The following is a 15472-nucleotide window of genomic DNA, read 5'->3' on the forward strand; positions in this document are numbered from 1 at the left end:
GGAGTATTCTACAGACAGTGTGTGAATACTGTGGGAGTATTCTACAGACAGTGTGTGAATACTGTGGGAGTATTCTACAGGCAGTGTGTGAATACTGTGGGAGTATTCTACAGACAGTGTGTGAATACTGTGGGAGTATTCTACAGACAGTGTGTGAATACTGTGGGAGTATTCTACAGACAGTGTGTGAATACTGTGGGAGTATTCTACAGACAGTGTGTGAATACTGTGGGAGTATTCTACAGACAGTGTGTGAATACTGTGGGAGTATTCTACAGACACTGTGTGAATACTGTGGGAGTATTCTACAGACAGTGTGTGAATACTGTGGGAGTATTCTACAGACAGTGTGTGAATACTGTGGGAGTATTCTACAGACAGTGTGTGAATACTGTGGGAGTATTCTACAGACAGTGTGTGAATACTGTGGGAGTATTCTACAGACACTGTGTGAATACTGTGGGAGTATTCTACAGACAGTGTGTGAATACTGTGGGAGTATTCTACAGACAGTGTGTGAATACTGTGGGAGTATTCTACAGACAGTGTGTGAATACAGTGGGAGTATTCTACAGACACTGTGTGAATACTGTGGGAGTATTCTACAGACAGTGTGTGAATACTGTGGGAGTATTCTACAGACAGTGTGTGAATACTGTGGGAGTATTCTACAGACACTGTGTGAATACTGTGGGAGTATTCTACAGACAGTGTGTGAATACTGTGGGAGTATTCTACAGACACTGTGTGAATACTGTGGGAGTATTCTACAGACAGTGTGTGAATACTGTGGGAGTATTCTACAGACACTGTGTGAATACTGTGGGAGTATTCTACAGGCAGTGTGTGAATACTGTGGGAGTATTCTACAGACAGTGTGTGAATACTGTGGGAGTATTCTACAGACACTGTGTGAATACTGTGGGAGTATTCTACAGACAGTGTGTGAATACTGTGGGAGTATTCTACAGACAGTGTGTGAATACTGTGGGAGTATTCTACAGGCACTGTGAATACTGTGGGAGTATTCTACAGACAGTGTGTGAATACTGTGGGAGTATTCTACAGACAGTGTGTGAATACTGTGGGAGTATTCTACAGACAGTGTGTGAATACTGTGGGAGTATTCTACAGACAGTGTGTGAATACTGTGGGAGTATTCTACAGACAGTGTGTGAATACTGTGGGAGTATTCTACAGACAGTGTGTGAATACTGTGGGAGTATTCTACAGACAGTGTGTGAATACTGTGGGAGTATTCTACAGACAGTGTGTGAATACTGTGGGAGTATTCTACAGACAGTGTGTGAATACTGTGGGAGTATTCTACAGGCAGTGTGTGAATACTGTGGGAGTATTCGACAGACAGTGTGTGAATACTGTGGGAGTATTCTACAGACACTGTGTGAATACTGTGGGAGTATTCTACAGACACTGTGTGAATACTGTGGGAGTATTCTACAGACACTGTGTGAATACTGTGGGAGTATTCTACAGACAGTGTGTGAATACTGTGGGAGTATTCTACAGACACTGTGTGAATACTGTGGGAGTATTCTACAGACAGTGTGTGAATACTGTGGGAGTATTCTACAGACAGTGTGTGAATACTGTGGGAGTATTCTACAGACAGTGTGTGAATACAGTGGGAGTATTCTACAGACACTGTGTGAATACTGTGGGAGTATTCTACAGACACTGTGTGAATACTGTGGGAGTATTCTACAGGCACTGTGTGAATACAGTGGGAGTATTCTACAGACAGTGTGTGAATACTGTGGGAGTATTCGACAGACAGTGTGTGAATACTGTGGGAGTATTCTACAGACAGTGTGTGAATACTGTGGGAGTATTCTACAGACAGTGTGTGAATACTGTGGGAGTATTCTACAGACACTGTGTGAATACTGTGGGAGTATTCTACAGACACTGTGTGAATACTGTGGGAGTATTCTACAGACACTGTGTGAATACAGTGGGAGTATTCTACAGACAGTGTGTGAATACTGTGGGAGTATTCTACAGACACAGTGTGAATACTGTGGGAGTATTCTACAGACAGTGTGTGAATGCTGTGGGAGTATTCTACAGACAGTGTGTGAATACTGTGGGAGTATTCTACAGACACTGTGTGAATACTGTGGGAGTATTCTACAGACAGTGTGTGAATACAGTGGGAGTATTCTACAGACACTGTGTGAATACTGTGGGAGTATTCTACAGACACAGTGTGAATACTGTGGGAGTATTCTACAGACAGTGTGTGAATGCTGTGGGAGTATTCTACAGACAGTGTGTGAATACTGTGGGAGTATTCTACAGACACTGTGTGAATACTGTGGAGTATTCTACAGACAGTGTGTGAATACAGTGGGAGTATTCTACAGACACTGTGTGAATACTGTGGGAGTATTCTACAGACACTGTGTGAATACTGTGGGAGTATTCTACAGACACTGTGTGAATACTGTGGGAGTATTCTACAGACACTGTGTGAATACTGTGGGAGTATTCTACAGACTGTGTGTGAATACTGTGGGAGTATTCTACAGACACTGTGTGAATACTGTGGGAGTATTCTACAGACACTGTGTGAATACTGTGGGAGTATTCTACAGACAGTGTGTGAATACAGTGGGAGTATTCTACAGACACTGTGTGAATACTGTGGGAGTATTCTACAGACACTGTGTGAATACTGTGGGAGTATTCTACAGACTGTGTGTGAATACTGTGGGAGTATTCTACAGGACAGTGTGTGAATACTGTGGGAGTATTCTACAGACACTGTGTGAATACTGTGGGAGTATTCTACAGACAGTGTGTGAATACTGTGGGAGTATTCTACAGGCAGTGTGTGAATACTGTGGGAGTATTCTACAGACAGTGTGTGAATACTGTGGGAGTATTCTACAGACACTGTGTGAATACTGTGGGAGTATTCTACAGACAGTGTGTGAATACTGTGGGAGTATTCTACAGACAGTGTGTGAATACTGTGGGAGTATTCTACAGACACTGTGTGAATACTGTGGGAGTATTCTACAGACAGTGTGTGAATACTGTGGGAGTATTCTACAGACACTGTGTGAATACTGTGGGAGTATTCTACAGACAGTGTGTGAATACTGTGGGAGTATTCTACAGACACTGTGTGAATACTGTGGGAGTATTCTACAGACACTGTGTGAATACTGTGGGAGTATTCTACAGACACTGTGTGAATACTGTGGGAGTATTCTACAGACACTGTGTGAATACAGTGGGAGTATTCTACAGACACAGTGTGAATACTGTGGGAGTATTCTACAGACAGTGTGTGAATACAGTGGGAGTATTCTACAGACAGTGTGTGAATACTGTGGGAGTATTCTACAGACACTGTGTGAATACTGTGGGAGTATTCTACAGACACTGTGTGAATACTGTGGGAGTATTCTACAGACACTGTGTGAATACTGTGGGAGTATTCTACAGACAGTGTGTGAATACTGTGGGAGTATTCTACAGGCACTGTGGGAGTATTCTACAGACACTGTGTGAATACTGTGGGAGTATTCTACAGACAGTGTGTGAATACTGTGGGAGTATTCTACAGACAGTGTGTGAATACAGTGGGAGTATTCTACAGGCAGTGTGTGAATACTGTGGGAGTATTCTACAGACACTGTGTGAATACTGTGGGAGTATTCTACAGACACTGTGTGAATACTGTGGGAGTATTCTACAGACAGTGTGTGAATACTGTGGGAGTATTCTACAGACAGTGTGTGAATACAGTGGGAGTATTCTACAGGCAGTGTGTGAATACTGTGGGAGTATTCTACAGACACTGTGTGAATACTGTGGGAGTATTCTACAGACAGTGTGTGAATACTGTGGGAGTATTCTACAGACACTGTGTGAATACTGTGGGAGTATTCTACAGACACTGTGTGAATACTGTGGGAGTATTCTACAGACACTGTGAATACTGTGGGAGTATTCTACAGGCAGTGTGTGAATACTGTGGGAGTATTCTACAGACACTGTGTGAATACTGTGGGAGTATTCTACAGACAGTGTGTGAATACTGTGGGAGTATTCTACAGACACTGTGTGAATACTGTGGGAGTATTCTACAGACAGTGTGTGAATACTGTGGGAGTATTCTACAGACAGTGTGTGAATACTGTGGGAGTATTCTACAGACAGTGTGTGAATACTGTGGGAGTATTCTACAGACACTGTGTGAATACTGTGGGAGTATTCTACAGACAGTGTGTGAATACTGTGGGAGTATTCTACAGACACTGTGTGAATACTGTGGGAGTATTCTACAGACAGTGTGTGAATACTGTGGGAGTATTCTACAGACAGTGTGTGAATACTGTGGGAGTATTCTACAGACACTGTGTGAATACTGTGGGAGTATTCTACAGACAGTGTGTGAATACTGTGGGAGTATTCTACAGACAGTGTGTGAATACTGTGGGAGTATTCTACAGACAGTGTGTGAATACTGTGGGAGTATTCTACAGACAGTGTGTGAATACTGTGGGAGTATTCTACAGACACTGTGTGAATACTGTGGGAGTATTCTACAGACAGTGTGAATACTGTGGGAGTATTCTACAGACAGTGTGTGAACACTGTGGGAGTATTCTACAGACACTGTGTGAATACTGTGGGAGTATTCTACAGACAGTGTGTGAATACTGTGGGAGTATTCTACAGACAGTGTGTGAATACTGTGGGAGTATTCTACAGACAGTGTGTGAATACTGTGGGAGTATTCTACAGACAGTGTGTGAATACTGTGGGAGTATTCTACAGACAGTGTGTGAATACTGTGGGAGTATTCTACAGACACTGTGTGAATACTGTGGGAGTATTCTACAGACACTGTGTGAATACTGTGGGAGTATTCTACAGACAGTGTGTGAATACTGTGGGAGTATTCTACAGACAGTGTGTGAATACTGTGGGAGTATTCTACAGACAGTGTGTGAATACTGTGGGAGTATTCTACAGACAGTGTGTGAATACTGTGGGAGTATTCTACAGACAGTGTGTGAATACTGTGGGAGTATTCTACAGACACTGTGTGAATACTGTGGGAGTATTCTACAGACACTGTGTGAATACTGTGGGAGTATTCTACAGACAGTGTGTGAATACTGTGGGAGTATTCTACAGACACTGTGTGAATACTGTGGGAGTATTCTACAGACAGTGTGTGAATACTGTGGGAGTATTCTACAGACAGTGTGTGAATACTGTGGGAGTATTCTACAGACAGTGTGTGAATACTGTGGGAGTATTCTACAGACAGTGTGTGAATACTGTGGGAGTATTCTACAGACAGTGTGTGAATACTGTGGGAGTATTCTACAGACACTGTGAATACTGTGGGAGTATTCTACAGACAGTGTGTGAATACTGTGGGAGTATTCTACAGGCAGTGTGTGAATACTGTGGGAGTATTCTACAGACAGTGTGTGAACACTGTGGGAGTATTCTACAGACACTGTGTGAATACTGTGGGAGTATTCTACAGACAGTGTGTGAATACTGTGGGAGTATTCTACAGACAGTGTGTGAATACTGTGGGAGTATTCTACAGACACTGTGTGAATACTGTGGGAGTATTCTACAGACAGTGTGTGAATACTGTGGGAGTATTCTACAGACAGTGTGTGAATACAGTGGGAGTATTCTACAGACACTGTGAATACTGTGGGAGTATTCTACAGGCAGTGTGTGAATACTGTGGGAGTATTCTACAGACAGTGTGTGAACACTGTGGGAGTATTCTACAGACACTGTGTGAATACTGTGGGAGTATTCTACAGACACTGTGAATACTGTGGGAGTATTCTACAGACAGTGTGTGAATACTGTGGGAGTATTCTACAGACAGTGTGTGAATACTGTGGGAGTATTCTACAGACAGTGTGTGAATACTGTGGGAGTATTCTACAGACACTGTGTGAATACTGTGGGAGTATTCTACAGACACTGTGTGAATACTGTGGGAGTATTCTACAGACAGTGTGTGAATACTGTGGGAGTATTCTACAGACAGTGTGTGAATACTGTGGGAGTATTCTACAGACACTGTGTGAATACTGTGGGAGTATTCTACAGACAGTGTGTGAATACTGTGGGAGTATTCTACAGACAGTGTGTGAATATTGTGGGAGTATTCTACAGACAGTGTGAGAATACTGTGGGAGTATTCTACAGACAGTGTGTGAATACTGTGGGAGTATTCTACAGACAGTGTGTGAATACTGTGGGAGTATTCTACAGACACTGTGAATACTGTGGGAGTATTCTACAGACAGTGTGTGAACACTGTGGGAGTATTCTACAGACAGTGTGTGAATACTGTGGGAGTATTCTACAGGCACTGTGTGAATACTGTGGGAGTATTCTACAGACAGTGTGTGAACACTGTGGGAGTATTCTACAGACACTGTGAATACTGTGGGAGTATTCTACAGACAGTGTGTGAACACTGTGGGAGTATTCTACAGACAGTGTGAGAATACTGTGGGAGTATTCTACAGACACTGTGTGAATACTGTGGGAGTATTCTACAGACACTGTGTGAATACTGTGGGAGTATTCTACAGACAGTGTGTGAACACTGTGGGAGTATTCTACAGACAGTGTGAGAATACTGTGGGAGTATTCTACAGACACTGTGTGAATACTGTGGGAGTATTCTACAGACACTGTGTGAATACTGTGGGAGTATTCTACAGACAGTGTGAGAATACTGTGGGAGTATTCTACAGACACTGTGTGAATACTGTGGGAGTATTCTACAGACAGTGTGTGAATACTGTGGGAGTATTCTACAGACACTGTGAATACTGTGGGAGTATTCTACAGACAGTGTGTGAACACTGTGGGAGTATTCTACAGACAGTGTGTGAATACTGTGGGAGTATTCTACAGGCACTGTGTGAGTACTGTGGGAGTATTCTACAGACAGTGTGAGAATACTGTGGGAGTATTCTACAGACAGTGTGTGAATACTGTGAGAGTATTCTACAGACAGTGTGAGAATACTGTGGGAGTATTCTACAGACACTGTGTGAATACTGTGGGAGTATTCTACAGACAGTGTGTGAATACTGTGGGAGTATTCTACAGACAGTGTGTGAACACTGTGGGAGTATTCTACAGACAGTGTGTGAATACTGTGGGAGTATTCTACAGGCACTGTGTGAATACTGTGGGAGTATTCTACAGACAGTGTGAGAATACTGTGGGAGTATTCTACAGACAGTGTGTGAACACTGTGGGAGTATTCTACAGACAGTGTGTGAATACTGTGGGAGTATTCTACAGGCACTGTGTGAATACTCTGGGAGTATTCTACAGACAGTGTGTGAATACTGTGGGAGTATTCTACAGACAGTGTGTGAATACTGTGGGAGTATTCTACAGACAGTGTGTGAATACTGTGGGAGTATTCTACAGACACTGTGTGAATACTGTGGGAGTATTCTACAGACAGTGTGTGAATACTGTGGGAGTATTCTACAGACAGTGTGTGAATACTGTGGGAGTATTCTACAGACAGTGTGTGAATACTGTGGGAGTATTCTACAGACACTGTGTGAATACTGTGGGAGTATTCTACAGACACTGTGTGAATACTGTGGGAGTATTCTACAGACAGTGTGTGAATACTGTGGGAGTATTCTACAGACAGTGTGTGAATACTGTGGGAGTATTCTACAGACAGTGTGTGAATACTGTGGGAGTATTCTACAGACAGTGTGTGAATACTGTGGGAGTATTCTACAGACACTGTGTGAATACTGTGGGAGTATTCTACAGACAGTGTGTGAATACTGTGGGAGTATTCTACAGACAGTGTGAGAATACTGTGGGAGTATTCTACAGACAGTGTGTGAATACTGTGGGAGTATTCTACAGACACTGTGTGAATACTGTGGGAGTATTCTACAGACAGTGTTGTGAATACTGTGGGAGTATTCTACAGACAGTGTGTGAATACTGTGGGAGTATTCTACAGGCACTGTGTGAATACTGTGGGAGTATTCTACAGACAGTGTGTGAATACTGTGGGAGTATTCTACAGACACTGTGTGAATACTGTGGGAGTATTCTACAGACACTGTGTGAATACTGTGGGAGTATTCTACAGACACTGTGTGAATACTGTGGGAGTATTCTACAGACAGTGTGTGAATACTGTGGGAGTATTCTACAGACAGTGTGTGAATACTGTGGGAGTATTCTACAGACACTGTGTGAATACTGTGGGAGTATTCTACAGACACTGTGTGAATACTGTGGGAGTATTCTACAGACACTGTGTGAATACTGTGGGAGTATTCTACAGACAGTGTGTGAATACTGTGGGAGTATTCTACAGACAGTGTGTGAATACTGTGGGAGTATTCTACAGACACTGTGTGAATACTGTGGGAGTATTCTACAGACAGTGTGTGAATACTGTGGGAGTATTCTACAGACAGTGTGTGAATGACTGTGGGAGTATTCTACAGACACTGTGTGAATACTGTGGGAGTATTCTACAGACAGTGTGTGAATACTGTGGGAGTATTCTACAGACACTGTGTGAATACTGTGGGAGTATTCTACAGACAGTGTGTGAATACTGTGGGAGTATTCTACAGACACTGTGTGAATACTGTGGGAGTATTCTACAGACACTGTGTGAATACTGTGGGAGTATTCTACAGACACTGTGTGAATACTGTGGGAGTATTCTACAGACAGTGTGTGAATACTGTGGGAGTATTCTACAGACAGTGTGTGAATACTGTGGGAGTATTCTACAGACACTGTGTGAATACTGTGGGAGTATTCTACAGACAGTGTGTGAATACTGTGGGAGTATTCTACAGACAGTGTGTGAATACTGTGGGAGTATTCTACAGACAGTGTGTGAATACTGTGGGAGTATTCTACAGACACTGTGTGAATACTGTGGGAGTATTCTACAGACAGTGTGTGAATGCTGTGGGAGTATTCTACAGACAGTGTGTGAATACTGTGGGAGTATTCTACAGACAGTGTGTGAATACTGTGGGAGTATTCTACAGACACTGTGTGAATACTGTGGGAGTATTCTACAGACAGTGTGAATACTGTGGGAGTATTCTACAGACAGTGTGTGAATACTGTGGGAGTATTCTACAGACAGTGTGTGAATACTGTGGGAGTATTCTACAGACAGTGTGTGAATACTGTGGGAGTATTCTACAGACAGTGTGTGAATACTGTGGGAGTATTCTACAGACAGTGTGTGAATACTGTGGGAGTATTCTACAGACAGTGTGTGAATACTGTGGGAGTATTCTACAGACAGTGTGTGAATACTGTGGGAGTATTCTACAGACAGTGTGTGAATGCTGTGGGAGTATTCTACAGACAGTGTGTGAATACTGTGGGAGTATTCTACAGACAGTGTGTGAGAATACTGTGGGAGTATTCTACAGACACTGTGTGAATACTGTGGGAGTATTCTACAGACAGTGTGTGAATACTGTGGGAGTATTCTACAGACAGTGTGTGAATACTGTGGGAGTATTCTACAGACAGTGTGTGAGAATACTGTGGGAGTATTCTACAGACACTGTGTGAATACTGTGGGTGTATTCTACAGACACTGTGAATACTGTGGGAGTATTCTACAGACACTGTGAATACTGTGGGAGTATTCTACAGACAGTGTGTGAATACTGTGGGAGTATTCTACAGACAGTGTGTGAATACTGTGGGAGTATTCTACAGACAGTGTGTGAATACTGTGGGAGTATTCTACAGACTGTCTGTGAATACTGTGGGAGTATTCTACAGACAGTGTGTGAATACTGTGGGAGTATTCTACAGACAGTGTGTGAATACTGTGGGAGTATTCTACAGACACTGTGTGAATGCTGTGGGAGTATTCTACAGACAGTCTGTGAATACTGTGGGAGTATTCTACAGGCACTGTGTGAATACTGTGGGAGTATTCTACAGACAGTGTGTGAATACTGTGGGAGTATTCTACAGACAGTGTGTGAATACTGTGGGAGTATTCTACAGGCACTGTGTGAATACTGTGGGAGTATTCTACAGACACTGTGTGAATACTGTGGGAGTATTCTGCAGACACTGTGTGAATACTGTGGGAGTATTCTACAGACACTGTGCGAATACTGTGGGAGTATTCTACAGACACTGTGTGAATACTGTGGGAGTATTCTACAGACAGTGTGTGAATACTGTGGGAGTATTCTACAGACAGTGTGTGAATACTGTGGGAGTATTCTACAGACAGTGTGTGAATACTGTGGGAGTATTCTACAGACAGTGTGTGAATACTGTGGGAGTATTCTACAGACAGTGTGTGAATACTGTGGGAGTATTCTACAGGCACTGTGTGAATACTGTGGGAGTATTCTACAGGCAGTGTGTGAATACTGTGGGAGTATTCTACAGACAGTGTGTGAATACTGTGGGAGTATTCTACAGACAGTGTGTGAATACTGTGGGAGTATTCTACAGACAGTGTGTGAATACTGTGGGAGTATTCTACAGACACTGTGTGAATACTGTGGGAGTATTCTATAGGCACTGTGTGAATACTGTGGGAGTATTCTACAGGCACTGTGTGAATACTGTGGGAGTATTCTACAGACAGTGTGTGAATACTGTGGGAGTATTCTACAGGCACTGTGTGAATACTGTGGGAGTATTCTACAGGCACTGTGTGAATACTGTGGGAGTATTCTACAGGCACTGTGTGAATACTGTGGGAGTATTCTACAGACAGTCTGTGAATACTGTGGGAGTATTCTACAGGCACTGTGTGAATACTGTGGGAGTATTCTACAGGCACTGTGTGAATACTGTGGGAGTATTCTACAGACACTGTGTGAATACTGTGGGAGTATTCTACAGACACTGTGTGAATACTGTGGGAGTATTCTACAGACAGTGTGTGAATACTGTGGGAGTATTCTACAGACAGTGTGTGAATACTGTGGGAGTATTCTACAGACACTGTGTGAATACTGTGGGAGTATTCTACAGGCAGTGTGTGAATACTGTGGGAGTATTCTACAGACAGTGTGTGAATACTGTGGGAGTATTCTACAGACAGTGTGTGAATACTGTGGGAGTATTCTACAGACAGTGTGTGAATACTGTGGGAGTATTCTACAGGCACTGTGTGAATACTGTGGGAGTATTCTACAGACACTGTGTGAATACTGTGGGAGTATTCTACAGACACTGTGTGAATACTGTGGGAGTATTCTACAGGCACTGTGTGAATACTGTGGGAGTATTCTACAGACACTGTGTGAATACTGTGGGAGTACTGTGCAGGTAATATTTGAATATTTTGAATTGTGGGCAATTCCCGTCTCTCTATTTTTGCAAAGTGAAGTAACGATTTTAAAATAGTAAAATAATACTCACCGCTGACTTCCGGCCCAGTGTGATTTTGGAGCTTGCCTCAATTTAAAGAGACGTGGTTCCCAGCGGAGAAAGGCAGATGCCTCAATACTCTCCGTGAATCGGGACCTTAGGATGTAGCAAGGAACCCAAAGCCATTTTGGTTCCAATCAGCAAGGCGCCCACTTAGTGCTAAACACGGCCACTAGTCAAGCATCGTAACGGCCAGAAACAGTTAGTTCCAGTGCTATTTAAAGAGGCACTCGTCTCATTTGCTGGAATCACTTGGGAGACATCTTGCCTGCATTACTCAATCCTTGTGGACTAAAATCACTTGTACTTTTGTTTCTAGTAACTGATAGACCCCGATTTTAACTCCAGGTGGATTCCCCCGCTCAGGCCTGAGTTCAAAATTACAGTCGGGTCTCAATGATGTCATCAGGCCACAACATGCATATTTAAAGAAGGACCCTGTTGGCTCCGGGCGCCTGTCCTCGCTGCCTGCTCAGGAGCACTCGTTAAAATTGCAGATGTTGCGATCATGGCGGCTTTCGGACAGGTAAGAGCCCAGGGTGATTTTAACTGCCCGCCCGCCAGGTTTCTACGGAGCGAGTAGGGTTAAAATCAGAATGCTCAAGGAGGTACTGACTATTTCAGAAGATGGGGATCAGTTTGGCCGCTCAATTCAAGCTGGAGAAATAGGTGGCAGATCCTTCTGGAGTCCACAGAGGAGGAGGAGGGCAGCCCGCAGACACCCTTGCCGTGCCCATGGAGCACTTAGGTCCAGAGTCATCTTCTGAGCATAGACTATCATTGATGTCCATGACACCCGCCATTGCAGGCTCAGAGACACTCCACATACAAATTAATAATTGCATTTTACATTTCAATGGCTTCCACAAATGCCATGAAACAGAATTCTCACCCAGGTGTTAGCCCAAAGGATCCTGAAGCGACATTTGCGCTACTCGAACACTCCTATGAGGTGCTCCCTCAGTCGGTTCAGCACGCAAGGCGGAAGGCTGCTACCGTTCAGATAAAGGCTCTTAGAGATGCTCATGGGTGGTGACCTCCAGGTGCTCGAGCCTCAGAGAGCCCGGCCGCAGACTGCAGCCTCTCCGCTGCTGCCTGGCCCAACCGGCTTTCTGGCACCAGGTGGGTATTGGTTGAGGGGTTGGCAAAAAAAGAAATAAAGAAATTGCATTTCTATCGCGCCTTTCATGACCTCAGGGTGCCCCAAAGTGCTTTACAGCCAATGCAGTACTTTTAGAGTGTAGTCACTGTTGTAATGTAGGAAACGTGGCAGCCAATTTGTGCACAGCAAGCTCCCAAAAACAAAAATGTAATAATGACCAGATCATCTGTTTTAGTGATGTTGGTTCAGGGATAAATATTGGTCAGGACACTGGGGAGAACTCCCCTGCTCTTCTTAGGATAATGCTGTGGGCTCTTTAATATATCCACCTGAGAGGTCAGGCAGCAACTTGGTTTAACGTCTCATTCGAAAGACAGCACCTCTGACTGTGCAGCATTCCTTCAGTGTTGCACTGTAGTTCGTTCAATGAAGCATAAAGCATTTCTTACTAAATCCTTACCTGATACGAGTGCCTGTGCTGTTACTGTGTGCATGACTGTATCGTCACTGACCGGCCAGTTGTCCTCCGTTAATGTAATCCCTTCCAATCCACCCAGAGCTTTCAATTCAGCTAGAATCAGCACACCTGAAGGACAGTTCTCCCACTTGGAGTTCCTGTAGCCCAGAGCGTCCCCGACTCCCCCTAGCACCATGGCAGCCTTGTAATGTTCCATTGCAAGAGAACGTGTGCTGAGACTTGCCTTGGTCACTGTATCGGACAGTCCAGTCAGTCCCTCAGGAGCAGCTCTCTGTACTAGTTAGCTGCTTATATACAGTGACTCAGTCAAAGGCAGCGTCGACCTTATGTGGATTGGCTCTTGTTATCAGTGTTCTCTGGTATTGCAGCCTGCTGGAGTATTTTTGGAAATGGTAACTCAGAGAATAACAATTAGTTTATACACAACTCTGAAACAAGCGTGGTCCAGAGCACCACAATAGTGGGTTGCTCTACCTGCACTTTGACTTTGAGTTAGGCTTCACATACACTTGTTCATCTCAGCCAGGTCATTGGGCACAGTACTGAGTACAGCTGTCGTACCTCATTGGGCACAGTGCTGAGTACAGCGGTCATACCTCATTGGGCACAGTGCTGAGTACAGCTGGCATAGCTCATTGGGCACAGTGCTGAGTACAGCTGTCGTACCTCATTGGGCACAGTGCTGAGTACAGCTGTCGTACCTCATTGGGCACAGTACTGAGTACAGCTGGCATAGCTCATTGGGCACAGTGCTGAGTACAGCTGTCGTACCTCATTGGGCACAGTACTGAGTACAGCGGTCATACCTCATTGGGCACAGTACTGAGTACAGCTGTCGTACCTCATTGGGCACAGAACTGAGTACAGCTGTCGTACCTCATTGGGCACAGTGCTGAGTACAGCTGGCACACCTCATTGGGCACAGTACTGAGTACAGCTGTCGTACCTCATTGGGCACAGTACTGAGTACAGCTGTCATACCTCATTGGGCACAGTACTGAGTACAGCTGGCATTACCCATTGGGCACAGTGCTGAGTACAGCTGGCGTGTCTCATTGGGCACAGTGCTGAGTACAGCTGTCATACCTCATTGGGCACAGTACTGAGTACAGCTGGCATTACCCATTGGGCACAGTGCTGAGTACAGCTGGCGTGTCTCATTGGGCACAGTACTGAGTACAGCTGTCATACCTCATTGGGCACAGTACTGAGTACAGCTGTCGTACCTCATTGGGCACAGTACTGAGTACAGCTGTCGTACCTCATTGGGCACAGTACTGAGTACAGCTGTCGTACCTCATTGGGCACAGTGCTGAGTACAGCTGGCGTGTCTCATTGGGCACAGTGCTGAGTACAGCTGTCGCTCCCCATTGGGCACAGTACTGAGTACAGCTGGCGTGTCTCATTGGGCACAGTGCTGAGTACAGCTGTCGCTCCCCATTGGGCACAGAACTGAGTAAAGCTGGCGCACCTCATTGGGCACAGTGCTGAGTACAGCTGGCACACCTCATTGGGCACAGTACTGAGTACAGCTGTCGTACCTCATTGGGCACAGTACTGAGTACAGCTGTCGTACCTCATTGGGCACAGTACTGAGTACAGCTGCCGTACCTCATTGGGCACAGTGCTGAGTACAGCTGTCGCTCCCCATTGGGCACAGTGCTGAGTAAAGCTGGCGCACCTCATTGGGCACAGTACTGAGTACAGCTGTCATACCTCATTGGGCACAGTACTGAGTACAGCTGTCGTACCTCATTGGGCACAGTGCTGAGTACAGCTGTCGTACCTCATTGGGCACAGTGCTGAGTACAGCTGTCGTACCTCATTGGGCACAGTGCTGAGTACAGCTGTCGTACCTCATTGGGCACAGTACTGAGTACAGCTGTCGTACCTCATTGGGCACAGAACTGAGTACAGCTGTCGTACCTCATTGGGCACAGTGCTGAGTACAGCTGTCGTACCTCATTGGGCACAGTGCTGAGTACAGCTGGCACACCTCATTGGGCACAGTGCTGAGTACAGCTGTCGTACCTCATTGGGCACAGTGCTGAGTACAGCTGTCGCCCTCATTGGGCACAGTGCTGAGTACAGCTGTCGCCCTCATTGGGCACAGTGCTGAGTACAGCTGTCGCCCTCATTGGGCACAGTGCTGAGTACAGCTGGCACACCTCATTGGGCACAGTGCTGAGTACAGCTGTCGCCCTCATTGGGCACAGTGCTGAGTACAGCTGGCACACCTCATTGGGCACAGTGCTGAGTACAGCTGTCGTACCTCATTGGGCACAGTGCTGAGTACAGCTGGCACACCTCATTGGGCACAGTGCGGAGTACAGCTGTCGCCCTCATTGGGCACAGTGCTGAGTACAGCTGGCACACCTCATTGGGCACAGTGCTGAGTACAGCTGTCGTACCTCATTGGG

At 45.0% G+C, this 15472-nt stretch overlaps 2 protein-coding genes across 3 annotated transcripts in view; one reads left to right on the forward strand and one right to left on the reverse strand.

Moving 5' to 3' along the window:
• The window catches only part of adprhl1 (ADP-ribosylhydrolase like 1), an 87995-nt gene extending 74667 nt beyond the window's left edge, over positions 1 to 13328 (reverse strand). For both annotated transcript variants that reach the window (XM_086006172.1, XM_086006171.1), the window contains exon 1: positions 13035 to 13328. In XM_086006172.1, the coding sequence (XP_085862298.1) occupies positions 13035 to 13248 (214 nt within the window). In that variant the 5' untranslated portion in view covers positions 13249 to 13328. The remainder of the gene's footprint in view (positions 1 to 13034) is intronic.
• The window catches only part of LOC147107289 (BCLAF1 and THRAP3 family member 3-like), a 397394-nt gene that overhangs the window by 59586 nt on the left and 322336 nt on the right, over positions 1 to 15472 (forward strand). The gene's annotated exons all lie outside the window — the stretch shown is intronic.

Source organism: Somniosus microcephalus, chromosome 14 (genome assembly GCF_052327205.1).
Source record: "Somniosus microcephalus isolate GS21.2 chromosome 14, FLI_Smic_1.0, whole genome shotgun sequence".
Taxonomy (NCBI): domain Eukaryota; kingdom Metazoa; phylum Chordata; class Chondrichthyes; order Squaliformes; family Somniosidae; genus Somniosus; species Somniosus microcephalus.